Source organism: Paralichthys olivaceus, chromosome 13, assembly GCF_024713975.1.
Source record: "Paralichthys olivaceus isolate ysfri-2021 chromosome 13, ASM2471397v2, whole genome shotgun sequence".
NCBI classification, from domain to species: Eukaryota; Metazoa; Chordata; class Actinopteri; order Pleuronectiformes; family Paralichthyidae; genus Paralichthys; species Paralichthys olivaceus.
Window position 1 is genome coordinate 11,604,651 of NC_091105.1, and position 25,055 is coordinate 11,629,705.

General features: G+C 40.8%; 5 protein-coding genes and 1 long non-coding RNA gene across 9 annotated transcripts; 1 reads left to right on the forward strand and 5 right to left on the reverse strand.

Moving 5' to 3' along the window:
* Positions 1-113: 113 nt before the first annotated feature.
* Positions 114-3,330, reverse strand: LOC109633363 (casein kinase II subunit beta-like). Of its 2 annotated transcripts, none has more exons than XM_020093165.2 (7): positions 3,191-3,330; positions 2,732-2,807; positions 1,607-1,709; positions 1,404-1,519; positions 1,239-1,314; positions 951-1,140; positions 114-680 (listed from the first exon to the last, which is right to left on the reverse strand). In XM_020093165.2, exons 2-7 carry the CDS (start codon positions 2,801-2,803, stop codon positions 590-592), a joined length of 648 nt encoding a protein of 215 aa, XP_019948724.1. In that variant the 5' UTR covers positions 2,804-2,807; positions 3,191-3,330; the 3' UTR covers positions 114-589. The 2 variants fall into 2 exon arrangements, with proteins under 2 accessions (XP_019948724.1, XP_019948725.1); XM_020093166.2 differs by having other exon boundaries at positions 2,732-2,804; positions 3,191-3,328.
* A 232-nt stretch (positions 3,331-3,562) lies between these two features.
* On the reverse strand, positions 3,563-5,128 carry LOC109633200 (allograft inflammatory factor 1-like). 2 transcript variants are annotated; one of them, XM_069536977.1, is made up of 6 exons: positions 5,030-5,128; positions 4,865-4,926; positions 4,722-4,788; positions 4,429-4,470; positions 4,148-4,313; positions 3,563-3,799 (listed from the first exon to the last, which is right to left on the reverse strand). In XM_069536977.1, exons 1-6 carry the CDS (start codon positions 5,046-5,048, stop codon positions 3,712-3,714), a joined length of 444 nt encoding a protein of 147 aa, XP_069393078.1. In that variant the 5' UTR covers positions 5,049-5,128; the 3' UTR covers positions 3,563-3,711. The 2 variants fall into 2 exon arrangements, with proteins under 2 accessions (XP_069393078.1, XP_069393077.1); XM_069536976.1 differs by lacking the exon at positions 5,030-5,128 and having other exon boundaries at positions 4,865-4,963.
* A 531-nt stretch (positions 5,129-5,659) lies between these two features.
* On the forward strand, positions 5,660-7,934 carry LOC109633199 (uncharacterized). The gene is made up of 8 exons (XM_020092840.2): positions 5,660-5,800; positions 6,037-6,357; positions 6,439-6,705; positions 6,795-6,839; positions 6,908-7,090; positions 7,176-7,223; positions 7,327-7,386; positions 7,482-7,934. The coding sequence occupies exons 1-8, from the start codon at positions 5,737-5,739 to the stop codon at positions 7,490-7,492; spliced, it is 999 nt and encodes a 332-aa protein (XP_019948399.2). The 5' UTR covers positions 5,660-5,736; the 3' UTR covers positions 7,493-7,934.
* On the reverse strand, positions 7,907-10,177 carry LOC138413487 (uncharacterized). The gene is made up of 6 exons (XR_011245847.1): positions 9,989-10,177; positions 9,622-9,906; positions 8,899-9,171; positions 8,700-8,791; positions 8,573-8,598; positions 7,907-8,111 (listed from the first exon to the last, which is right to left on the reverse strand). It is a non-coding gene; the product is annotated as an uncharacterized lncRNA (long non-coding RNA).
* Positions 10,178-12,254: 2,077 nt separating this feature from the next.
* On the reverse strand, positions 12,255-15,743 carry cyp21a2 (cytochrome P450, family 21, subfamily A, polypeptide 2). The gene is made up of 12 exons (XM_020092799.2): positions 15,523-15,743; positions 15,170-15,340; positions 14,996-15,085; positions 14,753-14,907; positions 14,512-14,607; positions 14,156-14,266; positions 13,967-14,053; positions 13,637-13,720; positions 13,445-13,558; positions 13,192-13,358; positions 12,731-12,834; positions 12,255-12,645 (listed from the first exon to the last, which is right to left on the reverse strand). The coding sequence occupies exons 1-12, from the start codon at positions 15,635-15,637 to the stop codon at positions 12,383-12,385; spliced, it is 1,557 nt and encodes a 518-aa protein (XP_019948358.1). The 5' UTR covers positions 15,638-15,743; the 3' UTR covers positions 12,255-12,382.
* A 423-nt stretch (positions 15,744-16,166) lies between these two features.
* tnxba (tenascin XBa) lies at positions 16,167-22,872 on the reverse strand. 2 transcript variants are annotated; one of them, XM_069536974.1, is made up of 15 exons: positions 22,752-22,872; positions 20,606-21,790; positions 20,412-20,510; positions 18,976-20,148; positions 18,748-18,870; positions 18,515-18,658; positions 18,299-18,418; positions 17,885-18,040; positions 17,683-17,795; positions 17,459-17,591; positions 17,212-17,363; positions 17,012-17,108; positions 16,751-16,912; positions 16,498-16,661; positions 16,167-16,404 (listed from the first exon to the last, which is right to left on the reverse strand). In XM_069536974.1, exons 2-15 carry the CDS (start codon positions 21,663-21,665, stop codon positions 16,306-16,308), a joined length of 3,795 nt encoding a protein of 1,264 aa, XP_069393075.1. In that variant the 5' UTR covers positions 21,666-21,790; positions 22,752-22,872; the 3' UTR covers positions 16,167-16,305. The 2 variants fall into 2 exon arrangements, with proteins under 2 accessions (XP_069393075.1, XP_069393073.1); XM_069536972.1 differs by having other exon boundaries at positions 20,379-20,510.
* Positions 22,873-25,055: the final 2,183 nt, after the last annotated feature.

Genomic DNA, 25,055 nt, shown 5'->3' on the forward strand with positions numbered 1-25,055 from the left:
GTAAACAGGATGAAACTACAAAAATGGAAAATAAGCCTAAGAATCAAGGACAAGCACAGCCACTGATTTTCAAGGAAACTAAACATTGCCAAAAAGAAGTGAAATCAGACAGGTCGATTTAAAAATGAGCTCTTATTCCATTTGGTTTCATACTTAGAAATATCACCGTTTACATACATATTGCAATTAACAGAATAAAATCTCATGCACATTCCAATATTTGCTCTGCAGTACACGTTTAAACGAGCTGAAGCATTTTAATATCAACTTGTAAGTATTGAAAGGGGGAGGTGGTGACATTTCCTGTTACACTCAATCAACTGCAAATGAACCACAAAGCAGCAAAGTGCAGCAACTTCTGTTCAAATCAAACTGAAGAAACATTAGTTGAAAAATCTATGAAGAGATTGATCCTTTAGGAATAATTACGTGTTTAATACAGAAAAACCTGTTGAAAAACTGTGAAAAAGTGTATAGACAGATGTGAGTTTGGAGAACTGGGCATTTATTGGGAGTGTGTAATCTGTTGCTCCAAACAAGTAGTAAACGACAAAGTCTTTGAGTCCACCATCTTTGTCAAAGTGGACCTCTAGCGAATTGTCTTGACTGGGCTCTTGAAACTTGATGCAGCCTGAAGTTGAAGTTGATAAGCCATCGGGTGAATCTTGAAACCGTAAAGCCTAAAAAAACAAAACAAAAATATGATCACTTCCTGAACGCAATAGAGATATATATTTTTAATCCTGTGATAAGAAACCAAGTACTGATATCAGTCAGTAAAAGGTCCACATTTGCATGAATAAATATCTGATGCAAGTTCAGCTTTCTAACATTACCACTACATTAAACTGATGAAAACATGTTAATAAAGTATAGTGTGTGAAAGAATGACTTAGTTAATGCTGGATAACGTTTACAATAAGTGACAGGAAGTGTCAAGTCAAACAGACCTTGGCACAAACTGGTTGGCTGGTCGCTTTGAACGATACTCTGGGTGCACCATGAACAGCATGTGGGGGAACCCTGTTCCAAAATAGGCTCCATCTGTGTGGTGATGTCTGGAGGATTTCGGGGTGTACACGTCCATACACTTTGGGCAATAGAGCTTCACCATTGCTTCTCCTGGGATGTCGGACAAACCTACACCAGAGATGAATGACGACAGTTTGTCTTGGTCACAAAATTAAGTGCAGCAAAGTTCTTGCATGCTGTGAAGGCTGAGAAAAAGTCAGACTTACCAATAGGAAGCATTGGCTGATTCTCACAATAGACTCTGGGGCAATAGCCAAAATCCCCTTGCTGATACTTTTCCAACTGCGGAGAACAACAAATTAAGAAATCAGTGCTGATTCTTACGTACGTACGAATCTGAAGTTAAGTGTGTAAGAGAAGCTGCTGTCTACCATTTGTGCAATGCCTCTGTTTGTGAGGATGTAACGTGCATGTATAAGGCCATAGAGCATCTCTGCAGCCTGCTCTATCAGGTCGCTCTGGTTCGGGTTGTCTTCGAGTTCCTCATCTGTCAATTAAAAGAAACTCGGGCAGTTAAATCTCTTCTCACCGCTTTGTCTAATTTTACATGACAACTTCCTTAATGGTCTCTCACCTGGCTCCAAATCGAGAATCATGTCCAGAGCCTGGCGATAGTGAGGCACCTGCTCATTCAAACCTGTCAGGTTGAATTTGTCCTGTATGTAGTCCTCGTCAACCTGTGACGAAGCAGTGGGCGACAAGGAATGGCAATTAATTGCATTAATTACTGTGGCAGCAGCACATTGTCACGGCACGCTGGTGTGGAAACATCACATAAGAGCTTAACTGGATTACTTTGATACTGCCAATAAAGAAAGCAAGGGGTTAAAGTTAGAGTTTGAACTGTGGCTCACACTGATGCCAACAGACACTGTTCCTAGTATTTTTATTTTAAGGGTTCCTTTAATATTTCTCATTAAGGTGCTTTGTGAGTCTGGCTCCGTGTGCTTCAGTGGGAAAGATTAGCAGCAAACAGCAGTTGGATGAACAGTAAGAGGCACTGATTACATTGTTACTGACTTAGTCTTGGTTGCCATGTATATGTTCAAGGTAAGGATATGTGACGTGCTGTTACACAGGAAGTGCAAGTCCAGGAGCATCGATTCAAGATACATCTGAGATTAAATATTTTTCCTTAGGACCAAAGTAAAACCTGAAAGGGGATGTGATTTGTGGGGGGTTAATGTGCGGTGTTGTGAAATTGAATTTCCTCTTCCAGTAAAATGAAACTAACTTAAAAAAGAGTAATGGTGAATATGACTTTTTCTGGTTTTGAATGGGAAATTTTCACCCACTCTTCATTGCAGTCTTACATTACATTTTTATATAATCTTGGGTTATGATGTTTATGATTCACCCACTGGTTATCAGTGATGTTCACATCAGGAGACTATGGCCAAACTACATTCAAGCTGCTATTACATAAAGCAGTATATTCTCCCAAAAAGCTGTAACCTGCAAATGCTTGATGTGTGTGTAAATTACTTAAACTGCAGATGAATTTACTGATTGACAGATTAGTCACCAATAACTGAGTATTTGAAAGGTTCCTCGTTCCAGCTCTACACACAGGCAGTAAGATCATGCAGTGTTTACATGTTGAGATGGCTTCGTGCTGAGCTCAGCTGTCACAGCCTGAAGGGAACAAGAGGAGATTAAAAGATCCGGTGTAAGATTGACATGAATCCAGGAAACTGACCTCACAAAAGAACTCATTCCCTCTCAGCCCACAGAACCAGGAGATCCAGGACACCTCCTCGGAGCTGCTCATCCTCCTCACAGACCAAAACACAGTGGTTAGCTAAAGGCTAGCTGAGCTTCAAATTCTAGCGATGTCAACAGTGCAAGCACGGGTTTAACATTTGATTTACACAATATGAGCCAAAGGGTAAATGGTGACACACTGACGATGCGATGTGCGCTGTATGGAATCTTAAATGTACCTCTGTGTGTGTGTGTGTGTGTGTGTGTGTGTGTGTGTGTGTGTGTGTGTGTGTGAGACCTGCTGCCTGTTAGCCCTGGATTTACACGCTAGCTTGTATGCTAGCAGAGATGAACTTTAAAGAAACGTCCAGCAGACAGTGTGGACATGATCACATGTGAATGAGTCCCCTCTGTTGTATGAGTGTTTCTGTTCATATAAAATCCCTGTACTCACCTTCTCTAGATTAATAAACATAAACTTTACAACTTGTTTCCTTTGACCTCCTCCACCGGAAGACAAGCACGGCTTCCGGTCACCCGAGGTTTTCAAAATAAAGCCACAGGAACAGGAATAAAACCACAAAATAAAAACTTTAAAGTATTTTTTTTTATTTTCACAAATTCTATTTCTATTTTACTTTTCATTATGATTTGTATATTATGTTTATATAGATTTAATTATCGTTTCAATAAATGAAAAAAAATGTGATCTCAAATGTTAGCAAACAAAATAAGCAAAATATATATAATATAAATTGATATCCTTATGTTTAACTCATGGCAAGGATGTAGGTACACAATCACACAACACAGAATGCACAACAAATTTTACGTAGATTCAGTTATTTAATAAAAAGAACGTATTTTTACAATGTTGATTTTCCTCTGTTGACATGAACTTTAAAAGCATTTAGGTGTTAACATAAAAAAAACTGTCTCAATGAGACTCACTCCAGTTTAGGATGGAGAGCTTGTTCAGGGCAGGTCTGAAAAGGTTTTGCGCTGAGGTGGTCCAAGATCTTTCTGCTCCTGTTCCTTCCCCATGCTTTCAAATGTTAAGATCCTTCAATAAGAAAATAATGAGTCAGCTGCTTTAAAAGACGTTCTCATAAAGTTTCAACAGATTTGGATTCAGTCCAACTATCAGACGTCTCAAATATCTCATTAGATAGGATACTTTTTAAGCCTTAATTATTCTTTTGTCTTTCAGGTTTAAAGACTGAGACACTATCTGATTTTGTAACACATTTCTAATTTGATCAGCTGGATTATGACTAAAGGAAATCAACATAACCAATAAGGTAACACAAATTTCAAAAAATTTCAAATTAAGCTTTTGCAATTTGGGAACAGGACTATATCTCCTGTTAACCAACTTTGGGTGTCCAAACACTCCCTATTTCATACTCACAGTTTTAGTATTGCATTTCTTTTTCCCAGCATCATATTCAGGAAGTCATTGTAGCAGATAGTGTCTTTCAACGTCCCTCCAATAACCTCTGACATCATCTTCTTCAGCTCCAGGTGAGTCTTGGCCAGACCCAGTTTTTCCAACATTCGTTTTAACCCCATTATATCTATGAAAATAATAATTCATAAATATTATACTGATTATTGCAGATTTAGATAAATATATAATCCATTCTCTAATCTAGCTCACTTTGGCACAAAAATAAAAATTAGCACTCTTACCTATTTCTCCTTTGTCATTCAAATCAAACTCCATGTATTTTTCTGTAATACAATAAGCACAGTCTCATTCAAAATAATTTTGACAGTCCACCAACTAAAACTTTAACTGAAGTCGTCTGTGAATGCTATAGTACCATAGTCGATTTGTCTACCACCTGCTACTTTTTTATTTTTATGTATTAACAAAACAAACAATAAATCATCATACACATAATATACACAATACATGAACCATAATATAAAAAAATCACTGTAGGAAAGAAAACATTTGAATATAGATTGGCGGCCCTCACTTTTAAACATTTCAAGTTTCGACGCAAGCTCTTCCTCTTCTGCATATTGGGGATCTGAAAGAAAGGCCTGGAGAAGCACAAGGACGTAAAACAAATTAATGTCTATAACCTGGCGACTTTTCATGAAGATATTATGATTATACCTCATTAACAGAGTTCAGTTTTTCTTCCTGATGAGACTTGAGGACACCGTATGCTTTACCACCTGTGAGAAACAAATCATCCATTCAAGAAATGCAAACCCTACTGTTGTTTTAACTGCACTGACACAATGAAAGAAATTAAAGAAAAAAAGAAATCTGACTAACCTTGAACCCTGCTGTCCATCTCTGTGCAGAGCTGAGCCACTGTGGAAACTCCACTGACACAGTGAAAGCTTTTGCTGGTGCTGTTAGAGTCAGAACAGGAAGTGCAGCGACAAAGTTTCCATTTGCATTAGTGAGGTTCCTATTTCGTATTTAAGGTTGCTGCAACTTGAGGTCAACTGGAGGATGCATATGACAATATTCACAGTTAAAAGCTCTGTTGTAACACTTCATTGACATTTGTTTGCTTGAAGGATAAATACTGTGTAATAGCTGAGGATGGATTTATTCAAATGTATAAGCTCTTATAAGATTGAATTTTAATTTAGTTAGAAAAAAAGATCAGAGATAAATACACATAACTTTAATAATTCATTAGCTTATGAGGCATTTGTTTGGCAAAATTATTTTTTTGTTATTGAGGAAATAGTCAATTCCTCTTTCTCTTTTTACTTTCCCTACTCACATTTAAAACCTGAGCCCCATGGTTAACTTGATGATAACGTGTGCTTTATAATGGCCAGTGGTCAGGTTGATGTAATGATTAGTCCTGGCTACATGGTGGCGCTATTAGCCAAGTAAACAAGTCAACAGAGCAAGGACTCACTGTGCAGGTAGTTTCCTGATGACACTTCTGTGACACCTGAAGAACTGAAAATAGAAACTGCAAGTCTAAAAGATAAAGCATTTTGTCTAAGCTTGCACGGAGAATGGCAGCATTTTATCCACAGTGTCTCTTGTCATGTCTCGTAATGATCATATCAGACTGCAGAGGTGAGTAGGTCAATGAATAATCTTAATCAGATTAAATCAGTAAAATCTGTTTTCTTTCTAACCATCAGTAGACAATTCTCCTTTTGTAGTATTCAGTAAATATCATTTATAACTTTTTTAGTCTTACATTTCTGATACTGAACGCAGATCATTTTCAAATACACTAAACAGTATTTCCACTATATGCTTCTCAAACTGGTTAAATACTTTTCTTTTTGTCGATCATCACTTCAAAGCTGACTTACCACCGACTGTGTTGGCTTCTCGAGAAGAGGATGTTACTCTCCCTTGTGTCGATGCAAACGTGACGGATCCGAAGAGCTGCTACAGAGTCAGGTGGATTAAGTATTCCGCAGACGCTGGTCAGAAGAAAGTGGTCATGGCCTGGTCTCATAAATCCCAGCACGCCGAACGTGTGAAACTAAAAGTGGATGGGGAAAAACAGATGTCTCTCCTTCTCACAAATGTACAAAAATCTGATGAGGGACTCTATAGCTGTGAAATGTGCCAAGGCTGGGACTGTGAGCTGGTCAGAAACATTTCTTTAAGAGTAAAAGGTGAGATGACACGTTTTATTCTCATTATGTTCCAAATAAATCCCAAATGAATCACGTATAAAAAAATCTCTCCTCTCTCAGACTGCAAACTCCTGCCAGCTATGAACGCAGCACCCAGCGCACCCATCAAACTGGATTTCCCAGTGGACGTAACATCAAGGCCCCAGAATATCTCCTGGTTGTTGCTAAAGGGAGGTCAGCCTCTCCCCCTCCCCTCTGACCGGTTTCAAGTCAACCACACATCACTGGTTATCCAGCCTATGAGAGCAAGTGACAGCGCGTGGTACAGATGTGATTACATTTACAGACAAGCTAAACGCTGCTTTGACATCAAAATTAATGTCCAAGGTAATTTCTTAAGCAATTATATTTGGCAACATCATTAACACCAACAAATGACGATACATAACAATGCTTTTTCTCTTTCCTTTATTAAGGTGAAGGTGCTGTCGAGGTCACAATGTTTCCAGTCGCTCAGCAAGGTTTGTTTACTTTTTTGTGTATACATCCTGTCAGTTCATTTCTTTAATTCACTACTCTTGTCCTTCAGTGCTGACAAACACTGAGCCTCCCTTAGAAAACGGGCCGGAGGAGAGCAAGGGAACACTTATTGCAGTTGTCACTTCAGTTGTTATTGGGATTGTCGTCGCTGCTGCAGTGATAGGAGTCTTAATTTACTCCTGCCGTAACACCCAGAGAGTCCCTCAGCGAACCCAGAGGTCACCAGCAGCAGGTCTGATCTGTGCACATGCTTCAGCTTTGACACGACTGCAGTGTCAAGTCTCCTTACAGTTGCTTTTTCTCTTTTTGTCGATCAGGGACACTTCCTCAGTGTGATGTTTATGAGACTATATCACTCTCAGATGGTGAGAACCGCATTTCTCTCATTTCCTGTTTTGTCTCTGTCACCTGACCCCCCCACCAGCTTGGTTGTATTGTCCACTGACAACCTTTCATTTTATCTCACAGATCCCTCAAACTCACGATTCAACAGTATCTACCAAGTCGGGGATGAAACCATCTGCACGTGTAAGTGGTACATTTAATATGAAATCACAGAAGCATACTTTAAGTCTCTTCATGATGAAATGACCAAATAACAACTTTTCTCACCTTTATTACAGTTCACTATTAAAAGCTGCTTGTTGTCTAATCTGGATTGCTCGTGGACATAGATGGTGCATCTAAACATCTGTGACATCAACTAAACAAGAAGTTTTCAAAATATGAGACAGTTTATTTTAGAAATACAGTATTTTGGAGTTCGGATTTAGCTGTTTTTCCTCTTTCCCAGATACAGAAACAAATAAATACCTTCGGTTGGACCTATTTATGTTGTTAGTGCAGTTTGAAATGTCACAAGAGCTAAAGCCTTCAATTAAACTTTATTTTATGAGTTAGTTTTGAAAAGAAGAGTAACTGTGACCATATTCCCCATTTGTAACCTTCTATTTTACTTAAAATAATTAACAACATAATCTTTCATTAAAATCCTTCACTTCATCCAATTTGAAGTCATATCTGCAGGTTGATGAATGATCACACATTCTTTGAAAATAAAGTTTTTATTTCATTGATGGTTGTGAAATTGCTTTATTTAGGTTAAAATAGGGACACAAACAAATTCAGATCTAGGTCACAGCTTGTAATAAATCATAGAAACTGTCAGTTGTGGTGACAGCTTCTTTGTTGGTTTCTTTTTTCTCTTGTAGTTCCGTATTGTTTACATCCTGAATAATCTCATACACATGAGTCTGTGAAGAGGAATTGGAAAAAAAAGGAACGTTTTTACTTTAGGATATTTCAGCTGCACAAAAAGATTATTCTGCTATTTCTATTTTTTTTTTGTTGTCTCCATCAATATGTTTCTGTCTGTGTTTGTTTATTAGCAGCACAAACTTCTCAACCAATTTCTAAAACATTTTGTGAAGGGGTAGGGTGTGACTAAAGGAAGAAGCCATTTCATTTTGGGCCTGATGAATTTTTCTTTTCACTTTCTTTAAGATTTTCCTTGATTTCTCAGAGAATAACTTATGGAACTTGATGAAAAAAAACTGTCATGTTAACAGGACCACTATTTATGAGTGTAGGCTAACTTTGTGAAGATCCTAATGAAAATCTGCGTCAAATATGAAATGTGGTTTCATAAGGGGACTGTTGGGCCATAGTGGAGGTATGTGCTCCACAGAGTGACTTTCTATTTTCTTCAGCTTACCATTCCAATACTTGACTGTTCATGTGCTGCAAAAAGAGATGAAGGAAAACATTAGCCATGTAGTTAATGTTTCCTTGACAACAAGGCTCAGAAAAGCTCATGAAACCAGAGTTAAATCAGTACTCGCCTTGTTGCGCTTCCTCTTAACATAGACTGCTCCAGCAGCTACACACATCCCGAGGCCCAGAGGAAGGAATAACCATGCTGGTGTTTGCAAAGCTGGGGACAATGAATAATTATCGTTTTCACCCTGTTTCAGAAATAATGGAGCATCATGTGGGTTTAATTTAGGAGAAAAGTGCAACAATATCATGACACATACTTACAGCTGACAGAGCGCCACTCCTTTGTTGCCATCACAACACCCTCTCTGTGCACAGAGCATTTTATTTCAGCCGAGCTCGGAGAACAAATTGGGAGAATAAGCTTGTTTACAAGAGTGTTACTGTGGTTTATTAAAACACTCTGTCGGATAGTTTGGCCTCTTCCAGACCAAGTTAGATTAAAGTCTTTGTCACATGTGTTAGTGCAGGTAACGTCAGTGTGTGGCACACACGTCAGTGTGAGATTGTGTCCTCCTGGTCCGCACTGTGAAATAACTGTGAACACAAAACATTTGCAGAAAAGTTTTAATAGCAGTTAATGTGGCTTTATTCAAAATTCCAGTGTGTAATATTTAGATGAAAGGGATCTATTGGCAGAAAGTGAATGTAAAATCCTGGTGATGTTTTATTGAGTGTTTTTCCTCTAAATTGTACAAATTGTTGTTTTCTTTACCCTAGAAAGGCCCTTTACATGTAAATACTTCATATTTACATCAAGGAGATCCTCTCTACGGAGGCTGCCATGTTTTTTTTACAGTAGCCCAGACTGGACAAACAAAACATCTTTTGAGTTTTTATGACAATTGTAGGCTGCCACAGGTTCTCTTTCATGTTTGGAAGGGGAGGGTGAGGTGAAGGGGTTTCAGCTGTACTATGCAACTTCACCACTAGATATCACAAAATTCTACACACTGAACCTTTAAGTTGAACAGATGTAGTACTCACCATCGAGGGTGTGCAGTTTGAGTTTGTTGAGCACTTTTTTCTCATCAGTGGCCTCTGAACACTGGTAGTCTCCTGCATTCAGAGCCCTCACTTCACTGATGAGCAGTGACGAGTCTTTGTTAAAATGAAAGGGCTCTGATTGTCCCTTTTCAACTCAGGTATCATGTGTGACTGGTCTTCCGCTCACTGCCCACCTCACGCTGCCACTAATGCCCAGAGAGGAAGTGCTGCTGCAGGGGAACGACACTGACTCATCCTCAACAGTGAACACTTCCTCTACACCATCTGGGGCAAAGGGAGCCATGGTTACACTTGTGAAACAGATGAGAAACGACATCTTTCATTTGGAGTGAGCACAGATTATTACCTATTATTGTTGTCGTGTAACTGACGGAGGCTTTAACAACCTCATTCTGAATCACTTGGCATCTCCATTTCCTAAGACGGTCCGTCAGTTTCTTCTCGATGATCAGTTTAGAGAAACATTCAGACGGGTTTTCAAAGTGAAATCTGTTTCCATTTATCGGAGTGTTATCCTCAGCGCTCCACATGATGTGAAACCCTGCGTTGTTACAGGCAACGTGTCCTTTATATGTGTTGAGGAAACACTGAAGTTCCACTGTGCCCTCTGCAGGACTTGGATTCTCAGTAACTGGTGAATGAAAATGTGACCACAATATTGCAATTTATAAAATCAAAGGACTGTTCGAGCGACCGGGTGAATGAAGTCACTTACATTGAAGAATCAGAAGGGAAACACTTGACCTGAGAGCTCCACTGTCACAAGAGTAAAGTTGTGCATCGTTGAGCACAGGGCGGTTGATCTCCAGAGAGCATTCCTGCAGCAGGGCCAACCTGTGGAGGTTTGGAGCGCTCACTCTTCCAGCTCTCACCACCTCAGTGACTGAACCAAACTCTCCAGCCATGCTCCAATTAACAGAGGAACACGATCTGATAGAGGAAACCCCACATGGCAAAGAAACACTGTCTATAGGGAAGGAGGTGTTCATTAAGAGAGCTAAAAACTTAAGTTCTTTGATACCAGTGACCCTTAACATACTGTAACTCAGTTGATGGTGAATATATGTGTTTCAGTTCAATTCATTTTAACTGTGCATTCATTTTGCAGTAAAGGTTTCAAATTTCTTTTAAAATTAGCTCATAGAGAGTACGTGTAAAACTTTTCAGTTCAATTTCTATAAAGTGAGATATTATAGATATAAAAAAGTGAATTGATAACAGACCCTAAAAGCCTGGAATTATCAAACCGTATCCCACAATAAATTAACTACAGATTAAATGAATCAAAAAAGATTATCATTGATAATTAATAATCATTTTGTAGTTACCAAGTGACTGAACCCCAGCTGTTGTCCATGTTTGTCCACTAGGTGGTGCTATCAGACCCAATGACAGACATCCTTATTGTTGCAACATAAATTGAGTTTGAGCAGTTTACAGTTGCATGTAGAATGTCTATCAGTGGAGTACAGGGCCCAACAGCATCCAAATGAAATCACATTTAAATTCACTAGACCTGGAATTTTGTTTTCATCAAGATCCATGAATTAGAGAACAAATCCTGGATAGGTCAAGAACCTCAGCTTCTCATTCAGGTTTTGAGTCACATGCTGTTCCACATAAATCAGGATCTGGCAACGAATACAGCAAAGACCATAATGTGCCCTTCATTTTAAAGATTGCGCCTAAACATGCTCAAGAACTAACATATCTGGTCTGGAGACAAGTGTTTATAATTTACGGGTTGTACATGTGGCCTTGGTGAAATGGCTTGATTGCATTTTTCAAAATTAAAGCCCCCTGTTTTAAATATGTTCTAGATGTATGAAATTTGGGAAACACGTCCGTCATATTGAGCCTTTAAACAGGCTCCTGGAGCAAAAACCCTCAACCCAACAGGAAATCTGTCATTTGGAAATCAATATCATTAATCATGCAATATTGGACCTCCTACTTATAAGAAACTTTTACTAGGAAACATATTGAACAATCCGATCAACATCAAATTTTGCCTCTGTGGTCTTAAGACAATGTTAATATGAGAAGGTTTTTAGTTTTGGTTGATCTGGTCTGTGATGTGGAATTTCTGTTTTTTGATGAAACAGGAAGTACTTTACAACTGACCTGTTTATGGTCAAACCTGTAACAAGCTTAACACATCAGGACAATACTCAGTCTCAGTATATGAGGACTTTACTGAAGGGTACATGATCACTCATGACTGCAGAGTTTTCTGATTGTCTTAGACAGCAGCTGATCATATTGTGGTAATTCCTTGTTATATATGTGTTATGCCTTGATGCCATCAGTGATGACTGTCATAGCACTGATCACTGATCATTCACATGGAGACTATATAACCTCATAATTAGGTCAAGTTTATTTATAAAACACATTTAAAACATCCAACAGTGAGTTGATCAAAGTGCTGTACAATAAAAAACATGAGGACAAGTAAAAGAACACATCAAATACAACATTTAAACCTGCACTATAGAGTTTGCTTTGGCAGAAATCAAATTGATTCTGGGGTTTTCATAAACACAAATGTAAAGTGAATATCATGGTTCAAAGTTCACTAAAACTGAAGTCCATGTGAAACCACGCTGTAGTTTGCTTTGCCACAGGAAACGTATTGTTTTATTGTTTTATTTACAGAGAAACAGAAAACAATTCATTCACATGCACAGAGATGCAACTAATGTTTCAGAATCAAGTAAACGTATGCACCCTCTGCAGCTCAGGGATCAGTCATAGGTCTTGGACGTGCTAAAACTTTGTAGGACTTGATCTTGAGCACCACACTCGCAACACCTCTCAGGTCGGGCAGAGACGCCTGGCCCTCGGGAAGGACGAACTGAAAATCTCTCAACAAGTAGGCCGTGAACAGAAAGAGCTCCATTTTGGCAACAGACTCCCCCAGGCAGAGCCGAGCGCCCCCTCCAAAAGGCACCAGGGAGCGGGTGGTGGATCCTCCTCCCTCTCCTCCTTCCAGAAAGCGCTCTGTGGGAGAGAGAAAGCAGCTACTTTATTTGAGGTCTGCTGCTGAGCCAAGTGAAAGGAATTTGCCCGGTAGTACGAGCAGTACCTGGTCTGAAGCTGTATGGGTCAGTCCACACTGCAGGATCATGGTGAGCTCCAAAAAGATTAGGAATGATGACTGTGTTCTTAGGGATGAAGTAACCTGCAATGCTGAATATGAGATTATACATCTGTCATCATATAAAGTGAAGGGCAGATCAAATATTGTAGATAAATTAAACGTTATTTATTTAATGATAATGTAATGTTCACTTCAGAAACACACACAGTTACGTGAGGCACACTTTAACTGTAGGAGATTGAGGGTTTTTCTAAATTTTCAATGATTGACTAATTCATGGATCTTGAGGAAACAAATCAGATATATTTAGGGCACCTATATACGAGTGTGTGCAATTTGGTGCAGATCCAAATAAAATATCCAGATCTAATGAATTTAAATGTGGTTTCATTTGGGGACTGTATGCATTCCTCTAGTCGATGCTTTGTTCTCGTCTCTGTGCGAACCTGCTGTCTCTGATGGCTCTGTGCGGCACAGCCAACGGGGCAACGGGTCTCAGCCTGAGCACCTCGTTGATTAAAGAGCACAGGACGGGGAGTCTCTGTCTGTCACTGTACTTGGGATATCGGTCCTCCAGTACTGTGCACAACTCCTCATGCACCATGGTCTGCACCTGGAGATTTTAAACAACAGAGGACAGATATATGGATATGAACTTTATAAATGTGTTCATGGTGTGTTAATAAAAATGTTCCCTGCCTCGGGCCTGTGCAAGAGGAAGGCAACAGTCCAGTTCAGCCAGGCTGCAGTGGTCTCTGTTCCCCCAATGAGAAGATCCACAGTGGCCATGTGCACGTGAGTGTCTGTGAGGAGCTGTAGCAAACAATATAAAATCCAGTTCATAGTCTGTTTAAACACATTTCATATTGACCTCCTGGGTTCACTACTCACCACTCCTTGTTTTGTGTTGCACTGTTCCTCAAGGCCCTGGAGGAGGGAACCTGTGATGGCGCCCTCGTTCTTTTTGTCTTGTGACTGCACAGAGAACAAAGTCACAGCTGATCATCGTGAACAGAAGAGAGCTGGGATTCAACAACTGTTCTGCAAAGAATATTTGATTTGAAAGGTGAATCTATCTGAGATGATTTCTCATTATTATTCTGTCTTTTGCTCTAAAAACCTACTTTTACATTAGCATCTGGAGGATAATGTGTCTCATACTGGTTAGCCCTCTCAACACATTTTGATGCCTTTTATTCTTTGGTATTTGTTGTTACAGACCTTGTAATTGTTGATATGTTGTTTTATAATCTCATCCCTCCTGGCCACCTCTCTCAGGAGACGGGAGAACACTGGATTTGGAAGTTTCTTAGAGAGAACAGATGTTATAATGTGTGTGAATTCCCATTGTGCACATGAATGTGAGTCTCCTCGTGCTTCCTACAGTCAGATGGGTTCATATCTACTGACCCTGAGCAGTGGGTAGGAGTCCAGAGCAGTAATCCAGGGGGAGCCCCACAGAGCAACTATTTTATTCAAACAGTCGTGCAGCTGATGCACCTCTGAGGAACTCTTGTCATACTAAAAACACACAGAGATTTATGTTTTAAAACTGCAAATGAAATGCACTGTAACAGCAACTGAGCAGCACATTGTGAATACACAGGTAATGGAAGCTGCTAAAAAGGGGCAACATAAACAGTGGAATTCCCCAGTTTCCTGCATAAATAGGCATCGGAAGCTCTGCTCTGCCACAACCACAACTGTTCATTGATGAAAAGCTAATTTATAGACACAAACCAAACTGTGGAGTGAAAGATTCTCACTTCTTTTCCAAAAGCCAAGGTGGTGATGACATTACTGGCAGCCATTGAGAAATCCTCAGAGAGATCCACAGCACTTCCTTGATAATCCATCAAAACCTGAACAGTGAACAAACTACACTTTACCTTTTTATGTGATCACTTTGGAAACAGACCGACATTCAGTTTGAATTCTGGATCTATGCTTTATACTTTATAGACTATTAAGATTTTTAGATTACCCTGTTCCTCTTGTTATTCATACCTTTCTCAGAAACAAGGCCTGTCTCTCGATCACATTATGCAAAGACTGTTGGCAGCAGCGCTGTAACGTGCTGTGGACGAGACGTCGATGGGCCCTCCACTCCTCACTATAATCCCCAAGAGAGATGGTGCGCCCTCCTCCGGACACAGTGTCACCTGATACAAGTCAGTAGTGGTTTTAAGGACAAACACTAACTCATTATTCTTGCATTCCTACATGGAAAAATAAGTTAAAGTCATTTACCCGTGTATGAGATTGGTCTCCCCGCAAAGTCAGACCATTTCTTCACCAGTGCTTCTCTTATAAATTCACTACTGTTAAGTACCACCATGGCTGGAAAAAAAAACAGGGTTTTGGTGTGGTGACCATCTAAACCTGATTACAACAATATTCAGTAAAGAAATCTGAAAGGATTACTTGTGTTTCCAAAATTCAGCCGGTAAATGTTCCCGTAGCGTTTTGCCAAATTGGTGAATTGAATCGGCAGATGATCGTGTGCCAGCTCCATCATATTGCCGATGAAAAAGTGGCCGGGGGGACCCGGGAGCAAGGGAGATGAGGAGCAGGGGAGACGTCCAGATTGAGCGTCTGGACAGAGTTAGTAAAGAGAAAGGTAGGTTAGACAGAGAGAGATAGGATGATGTGAAATTATATTAACACATTTGACCAATAATCTAGTTCTGTGATCTGTAGTTATTCATATGTGGAATAATCAGTGCAGTCAAACATGCACATGAGCACAACAAACACATATTTTCCTGTTGACTTACCTCCCATGCGATTCCGCTGTACAGATTCGTCTCTGCGAGCTGAGATGAAGCTGAGTACCATCAGCAGCAGTAAAACTATGAACACAGCTCCCACACTGACCATTGATAGCTCCATGTTGTGACTTCTTGCTGGTGTCCCACTGCAGAAAGCAGATGGTCACGCTGCTCATTCCATTTATTGTCACCTCAACTGTCTCTCAGCATATCTGCATGTTGATGTTTTCACCAAAATTCAAGGATGTCTAAATATTTTCTTGGTCAGGATATCTTACAATGAGATGAACGCAACACATGTAACAAGAGACAGCCTGATAAACACGGCCGCTTCGTGCTGAAGGGCAAAACAACACATCTGAGCTGACACAGGCTTCGGTTTATCTTGTGGGGAAAAAGAGAGCACACAATGAAACAACGACACTTCAGACCCACAACAGCCACGTTTATTCCAATGGAGTGAGACAGTGCATATTTAATTACAGTAGTAGTGGGGTGGCATGGCGGTGCACCAGAAGGTATTAAACTGTGTGATAATGTACGGGTCAGGCAGAACAATAGAAACGTATACAAAAAGTTGCAATTCAAATTTTAACCTCTCTTTTGGTATATTTTCCTCCAGAAAAAAAAATTGCATACACACATTGAATCAAATGTAGTGATAGCCGTCATTATAGCGATCAAAACCACTGCACACGCTATTTCAGTTGGAGAATCAGACTGTGAGATCCGCCCTCCTCTTGATTTTTTACATCAGATGTGAGTTTTTCTGATGGACACTGGTGAACCTCAGCCGTGAGTTGCAGGGGAGAACCTGGACGGTCTGAACTTCATCTCGGTGAAGGGGATGGAGGAGTCTTTGCCTTTCCAGTCTATCCACACGACTCCCTGTGTTGGAGAAAAGGGACGATATCTGGTCAATGTGGTGCTGCACTGAAGATAAAACTGTTTAAAACCAAAACCTTGGAGACAAATCCTTACCTGATTGTTACTGTTGGTTCCATAAAGACCATTGAGGTTGGTCTTGTAGCAGTTCTTGTACCACCAGCCTCCCATGTAGGCCCGGGCACAGTGGATCCCCAGAGGATCGGTGTCCTTGTCCCGGGTCGAGAATGAACGTCCATTATGGTATCTCATAGAGTCACCTGACAGACACACAGCAATGTTAAGGAATGAAATATAGTATGCACTGCTACACATGTTCTGGAAAATTCAACATGTTCACAGTGTTCACCTGCAGTGCCTGTGTATCCGGACACGGTGAGAGTATAGTGCCTCTCCTCGGAATCGATGGAGAAGTTGCCATAGTGAGCGTAAGCTGTGTCGTTTCCAGACTGCATGTCCACTCTAAGACTCACCGGGCCGACGCTGGTGAGGTTGTGGAGAAGTTCATTACCTAAAGTAGGTAGGAAGAAAGAGCAGATGTAGATTACAGGCTCATTTACCAGTTAATACTTGTGATAATGGGATAATAATTAGTTTCTTCCAACTATACCGAGCCAGAACTCTTCACTCAGGTTTCCAAAGCCGGCGCTGTATTCGTTCCATGTTCTGTAGAAATCTGTCTTTCCATTCATCCTCCTCTGAAAGACCTAGAAACACCACATCAAGGCAGATTGTTGTCCACTTTCCAAACCCATTCTACCCTTTTCTTATTTAATCTAGTCTTGTTGAAGCAGCAGGAGTTTGTCTCACCGTCCAGCCACCTCCATCGGTCTCCATGTCACAGTAGACTCTGACCGCTTGTCCCTCCTTTCCTTGTGGGTAGATGTCCACCTCACCTGACTGCAGAGCTCCGTTCAGCAGCTCCTGAGAGCACTCAGTTGGGAAAGGGAATCGCACTTTACCTAAGGAACAGAAGGAAAAGCATTAGTTGGGTGATTATTGATTATGAGTATTCGTGAAGCAAATAAACTGGCATTACTTCACATTTATTTATCACCTGTGATGAATTCTGTGGTGACAACAGACGTGTAGTGTCCATCTCTCTCGCCTTGCACCAGAACTATGTAGTGGGACATGGGCAGCAGCCCTGTCACCTTATACTCTGTGATGGTTGAGTCTAGGGTCACCTCCTGATGTATATGCAGAAACACACATGCAAAGTTAAGTTACAAAAAGCTGTGTTTGTTCTGCAAGTGCCATTGATGGAGGGATACTATTCACCTTTGCCTCTTCTCCTGCCACCTGATAGATAATTCTGTAGCTGTGATAGACAACAGTGGAGCTTTTCCACGTTATCAGTGCAGAGCGAGCCCCCACCTCACTGGCTTTAACCACTGAGGAACACAGATTATCCAGGTTACTCGCAAATACTGTGGAACTCAGCCAGTAAACAACACTGATCTGCCCCAGCCTCTCCACTCACCATTAGCAGTGGTAAATGTAGTAGAGATGGCCATGCTCTGCAGACTGTCCTTCTGGCTCAGCACTTTGACTGTGTACAGGGTGCCTCTCTGCAGACCTTTCAGCTGGTGCTCCACTGAGTTTCCAGACAGCATCACTGTTACCGTCACATTAGGAGCTGTGGCACGAAGGAGAATTAAAGAAGTAAGAATCACATTTGTTACCAAATTTATTGAAAAAAATTCACATTTATGGGTTGAACATGGCTTTAACGCCACCTATTGTTCCAAACTGATGTGTCCCTCATCCTCTCCGGCCCCTCTGTGTCCTCATAGGAGCCAACACACACACACACACACACACACATGTTTTGATGTCTGTGTGTGTGTGTGGAGCTTTTCATCACTCATCAGTATATCAGTGCTGCCACACTCACTCTTAGAGGACTCGTAGCTGATTATGAAGCGGTCTACTTTCCCCAGACTGGGCGTCCACTGCAGCACGGCTCTGGTATCTGTCACATTGACAACTTGCAGATGTGTTGGAGGAGCGGGCACTGCAGTCAAGAGACAATCCATACAGTGTTTATTGTTGTTTTTTAATATAATATAAAATAGTCAGCACGTAAGAGTGAACTTATCTAACTGCATACCTGTGGTGATAACGGCCATGAGGGCGTCACTCTGCACTCTGGCGTAAGTGGTAGTTACAGAGATGATGTAGGAGGCTCCAGCGGACAGCTTGGACAGGACCATGAAAGACTGCTGAGAGTCCACGACAACAAAGCGGCTCTCACCTATAGCAGGACACAGCATAAATATCATAAGTATGGATCCACAGTGACATCAAACAAGAGGCTAATGACCTACAGTTTATTCCACTGACCTGTGACAATGTTGGTATAGGAGACCCTGAAGCCAGTGAATGTGGTCTTAGGTTTGGACCAGGACACAGTGAGGGAAGACTCCGTTACATTGCTGAAAACCATCTCTGTGGCTGGCTCAGGACCTGGCAAGATAAAAAAGAAGGCGATTTTTATTTACATTTATCTTTAGACATCCTTGAATATGTTGTTTCCTGGTACTGATTGTGTTCCTGGTGATTGTCAACTACCTGTAACTGCAGATACTCTGTGAATCTTCGATCTTCTCTCAGCACCAGTTCCATATATGTACAGGACGTAACGAGTGTTTGCCCGAAGGTTGCTGAATTCCACAGAGCGTACGCTGCCAGGCACAACCATGGAAATCCTCTTGCTTTCAACTTTGGTTCTTAATCCAATGGTTTTACTGGAGGAAACAGTCGTGTCTGTGCTCTCAGTCTGTACCTGGACCTCAGACGGGTTCTTTGCTGCAGAGATCTTGTCTGATCCAAGAGCTTCCTCCTCGAAGTCTTCGTGGTCATCTTCATCGCCCTCGGTCCGAGGCTCTCTCCTGACCACGGTGTAATTTTTGAACATGCCCTGTGGTGCTGACCATGTGACGGTGAAGCTGTAGGACGAGATGTTCACCACCTTGACAGATCCTAACCCAGATCCTCCCATCCCTCTGCTCACCCCAGAGCCATGGATGCTTGTTTTGTTCTGCGAAGCTCGAGCCTCGTCTGTCGTTGCCATGATGCTTGTGTTCACTAGGTACTGACTCTTCTGTGTGACTTTCTCCTTTCCAGCTTCAGTGTTTCTATTGTCAATAGTTTGCACATTAGTATTCTCTACTTTGATCATCTTAGTGCGTTTATGTCCAGATGATTGGGTGACATTCTTGTCAGCCAGTGTTGACTGCTCCAGAGTCTCCTTTCCTGTTCTGGTTTTGTTTGTTCCTATGCCTTTGGACAGAATGGTCACAATTTTAGCTGTGCCATTAGATTTCTTAACGCTACCTTGCAGAGTTACATTGTTATGAGGTTCATCTTTCAGCTGGTCAGATTTAGGAAATGTTTTACTGGCACTTCCTTCCTTAACAAGCTTGAGGTCAGTTTTTTGGAGAACCTTTTTAGAGGCCTGGATGGTTTTGCCTTTGCGCGCCTCCTCTTGCTTCCTTCCCTCATGTTTCAGGAGAACTTGTCCAACAGTTGGGCGACTGGTTTTTGTGGCACTTGAGGAACCTTTCATGATTATTTTTTTAACAGAAACTTCTTGTTTCACTTGTGTTTTAACAGGACCTGGTTTAACATTAGTGGTCACTCTGATTTTGCCGTCAAACTCTTTGGCTTCACTGTCCTTCTTCTGGTCCTTTTTCTGCTGAGTCACTGTCTCCACTGTCTGTTTGGCCTTTCCTTTGGGAGCCTCTGAAATTTCAAAGCAGAGATTTTAAGAGTAAAGTGTGAAAGACATATTGGTCAAAATATGAATCTCTACACTGAAAAAATTGTTGGACCATTTTACTTCAATTGGTAACTCATAGATTAATTAGGTTTGCTCAAGTCAAGATAATAAATTAACACAATCTTTAACCTTAATATGAAAAAACGTATTTATTTGGGTGTTACCAATTCTTTTTAAAATTCTAAGCACTTACTTTTATTACACTCTGTCCCTTGGGCACACTTACTACAGTCTGGACCCATGAAGCCCTGATGACAGACACATTTCCCCTTCTCACATTCACCATTACTGCTACAGTCATCTGGACAATTTGCAGAACATGGACCTGGGGAAGCAACAAAAATAACCACAATTATTGATTCCACATCTCTAACAAGTTGTGTCAAGGAGAGTGATCATGTCAATATGAAGGAATCATACATTTGTCTTTTAGGAGGGACATCTCACGCTCCAGTCGGGCCACTCGTCCTTTCAGTGCAGCCATCTCAGTCTCACATGCCCCGTCGCACCCACCGGGCACCAAGCTTATCTTGTGCGTCATCACCAGGGGAGCACCAGGCTTCAAGTTCACCTCCTGCTCTTTGGCTTTGCTCAAGTCACAGCCATCACTGATCACCACCTTGATTGGTTGAGAAGGAGCAGACTTCTCTTTGGTGGTGGCAGAGGCTGTGACCTTGTCTTTGTCGGCTGCAGAACCACTGGCAGTAGCTTGCTTTGCTGGTGTTGACGGAGCAGTTTGAACCGCAGTGGAGGCAGGCTTGTCTTTGGAGTTTTTCACATCACCAGTGGAGGGAGACTTAGCTACAACAGTCTGATTGACAGAGGCTGTTGGCTTGTTTTTGGTGGTTTTAGCTCCACTGGCAGGAGCAGACTTTGAGGATGTTGACTGAACGTTTTGAACTACGGTGGGGGCAGGCTTGTCTTTGGCAATCTTCCCATCAGTGGCTGAAGGAGATTTCACTGAAACAGTCTGATTGACCGAAGGCTGGAGTTTTTCTTTGGGGTTTTTACCACCGCTGACTGATGCAGACTTTGTGGATGCTGACGGAACATTTGGTGCTCCCGTGGGGGCCGGCTTGTCTTTGCTGGCCTTCACTTCACCGGCTGAAGGAGACTTAGCTGAAACTGTCTGATTGGCTGCGACTGTGTGCTTTTCTTTGTTGGTTATGGTGCCACTGGCTGCCGCAGTTTGAATAACTGCCGGGCTGACTTTGCTTTTGGTGGTCACCGTAGCATTGAAGGTCGGAGATTTTTGGTTGGAAGTTGGCGCCGATAAAAGAGTCTGATTGACTACGTTTGGTTTCAGGGTGGGGCGAGCGGTCTGTTTGGGGAGAGTAGAAGTAGTTTTTGGTTTTGAAAGGGTGAAAACGGCGTTGGCTTTGGTCACATCGCTTCCTGTGGAGTTTCTCTTCTCATTGGTCGTGGTTTGTAAGGAGGGAAATGGGGTGAGAAGGAGGAGAAGTCCCAGAGTAAACAGCATTTTGAGCCAGCACTGTACCACTTATGGTATTGCCTTTGGAGAATCTGTATGTACGTTACTGTAAAACTATGAACCCCTTCTCTATATTTCTCTGAGTTGTGAAGGGGGATTTGGCCAGGATCTTCCTACAGATGAAAAAATGAAAGACATTAATTATGACTTGGTTCAATGCAGAAATCCCTTCAGACACGTCTTTAAACTCAAGAAAGGCTTTGCTCTGTCCTGATTCCTCACTGCTTTAGCATTCAGTGTGTTACCTGTCACATTTTTATGCTCCAACTCCAACTAAAAATCTAAGTCAAACTGAAAAAAAAAAAAAGTAAACCATAAATGCTGGTACACATTTAAAAGTGAAGAAAAGAAATGCAGCAGTATTCCAGTCAGCCGTAAAAGTTGATTCAGTGGCCTGCCAAAACAAATAACATCTAAATGAACTGATTCGGAACAGGAAGGAAGAAGGTGACTTGCGTGGGAAATGCAGAGAGTGCTGCTGGAGAGATGATGCTGAGCAGTAACAGAGCTTCACTGTATAGAACTGTGGGACACTGTACGTCTTTCACTATACAGACGGTTACATAATCCACTGAACCCACAACCTGTAAAACCACTAAAAAAAATATTTCCAGCCTTGGCCTTAAATCTGTAGAAAATCAAATAACTTGTGCAACAGGTAAACACATTCAAACGCTTTGCTACACAGCACTCCAACTTTGAAATGTTGCATCAGAGCACATTTATTAATTGACTATGAGGCTGCAGTATTGGGCACTCGCATTTGTTAATCTAACTTAAGAATTTATAAATTAAACTCGACTCACGGAGAGATTTAGGTTTATTTACTGTTATCTTATGTGTGCACACAAAAAACATCAATGTCATGTTCTTCACCTCCATCTTCAAACACTTTTTTCTGCAGCTGAAACACAGTATTTAACATTTTTGCAGATTTTCTTTCCTCAGTAACAAACATCAAAATATTTTCACACTCTCCATAAAGTTAACTATGATGATGACGTGCATTGATTCGACTGGCTGCTGTTACCATTCTGAGATTATAACAATTACATGGAGAAATAAATCACTTACCAGAGTAAAGGTTTAGTTCTTTATCTCTGCCTTTGTGCTGCTCCCTCCATCTGATTGGAAAAGCTCACATGGACTCGCTGGTTATGATGAGGGAGGAGAGAGGTGAGAAAAAGGACCACCACTAGAAAGGAGGAGAGTGATAAAGTCTGCTCCTACTTAAGGACCCCCCCTCTTCCACGCCTAGTGGTCCCACTCTCTCAACCACAACGGAAAATATTTGTATTGGACTTTTGAAACGAGTGACATTTTTACACAGATTTCTGCATCAAATACGATCAACTGCTCTCTTGAATTTTGTTATAGCACTTTCTTTTTAAAACACATTTTTCAAGTGTTTATGGTAAATGTTTTACGATCCCAACAATCCAGGGTCATTTGTTTCTGTTTGAAAGATACATAATACATATGTGTGAACATAATTTATGTTTTGTATGTCATTTAAAAACATAAAATGTTGAGATATTGGACTGACCTGTCTGTGTGGGACGTTTAGGACACAAAAATGAAAACACAAAGAAAGCCTGCGTGCATGTTTCAGCTTTTCACTGCCCCGGACAGCCATCCCAGTGTCTTGACATATTCCAGACATTGCTAACACTTCGACACTGTCTGTGATTGAATAAAGCCCAGAGGGTTGAGAATCATGATTCAGCTGGAATACACAGCATTAACACTGCAGGTATTCAGTGCTGACTCTGGGGGACAGGAACCTCTGACCATATGAATCGGCCGTTTGTCGGAGGTAATGAGATGAAACTACGTGGGAGTTATGTAAGTGGCCAAATATCCACCAGATTTAAGGAATGCTCTGTGAAGGCACTGCATCTCTCACCAAATGGCCACCCACCATCCCACCTTTTGTAAACCACATGAAGGAGAGTGTTTAAAGTTGTGAAGAGCAAACAGGGCATAAGTGTCATGTTCTGAATTTTACAGAAGAACATCAAAGATGTATATAATTTTCTACACTATGCTTTATTTTTGTTAGACTACAAGTATTCAACCAATGAAAGCTGTAGTTTACATTTATTAACATTAGTTTCAAATATAATAAGAAGCCTTCCTGGTAACTAGTAGAATCATCAATATTTGTCATGGCCAAGCCTTGAAAAATCCTGCAAGCTTACTGATTGTTAATATAAGATATATATGCATTGTAGCATGAGTCTACCTAATGTGTTGTTCTATTTTTTACTGCTGTAGTCCTAACGTGGTAAAATATTATTTTGCTCTGAGATCATTTTTGTTCCTATGAGTGTGAGCATGCGAAACCATTTTGCACAATGGATGTGAAACTCTCATATATTCTGTCACATGTGCTCACAGTCTGATATGTTGCAGGGAAGTGAGAACCCACACAGTAAACATTGTATTTACCCAAAGGTATTTTAGTTGCAACTGTGTTGAGATAGCAAGTTTTTTTTGGTGAGTACAGTGTGTACCGATACTGACAGACAACTAACCAACACTGTTGCAGCACAAGGTCTCCGACAGTACTGAAGCTCTAGTGTTGTCAGTTGTGTGCTGTTTCTGCTAAATGTAAATGCACTGTGGTTTTCCCTAAGTTTGAATAGTGGTGACTATACTGTTCATACTATAAGCATCCAATGATGTACATCAGCAAACAGAAACCACTAATGACAAAGAGCATCCTAAAGAAATAGAGGTTAAATTTTCGAAAAAATAGAAAAAAAATTATATAAAATAATAAGAATAATAAATTATATACAGATTGCAAACACATAGTGCACATGCACAAACATAGATTCATCAGAAAATACACAGACGGATAAATACATCTGTACCACTGCCTGTTTGTGTCCAAATATACTGTATATACAGTGTATTTCTGTGCATGATGAGTGCCCCTTGAATGTGCACACACACACACACACACACACACACACACACATACACACACGTTTGTACTTCCATCCTAGTGAGGACACTCATTGGCATAATGCATTCCTTAGCCTCTTACCCTAACCTTAACCATCCACACTAAATGTCTAACCCTAACCTAAAACTAATTCTAACCATATAACCAAGTCTGATCATGTAAATAAAGATAATCTGTATTTCAAGGATAAAACATTTCACATACTGAAATAAAATTTGTCGGCCTATGTAGAACTTTTTTTTTTACAGATCAGATAATCTGGTTCGTAAGAGTTGAGAATAACACATGTTCTAATTATACTAGTTCTGTTTAATTAAAATGTCCCATCGAGCTGCAGCAGTGTGTCAGCAGTCACATCACCAGGACTCTGAAACTGTTGTACTATAGTCAAAATGGTTTCATTA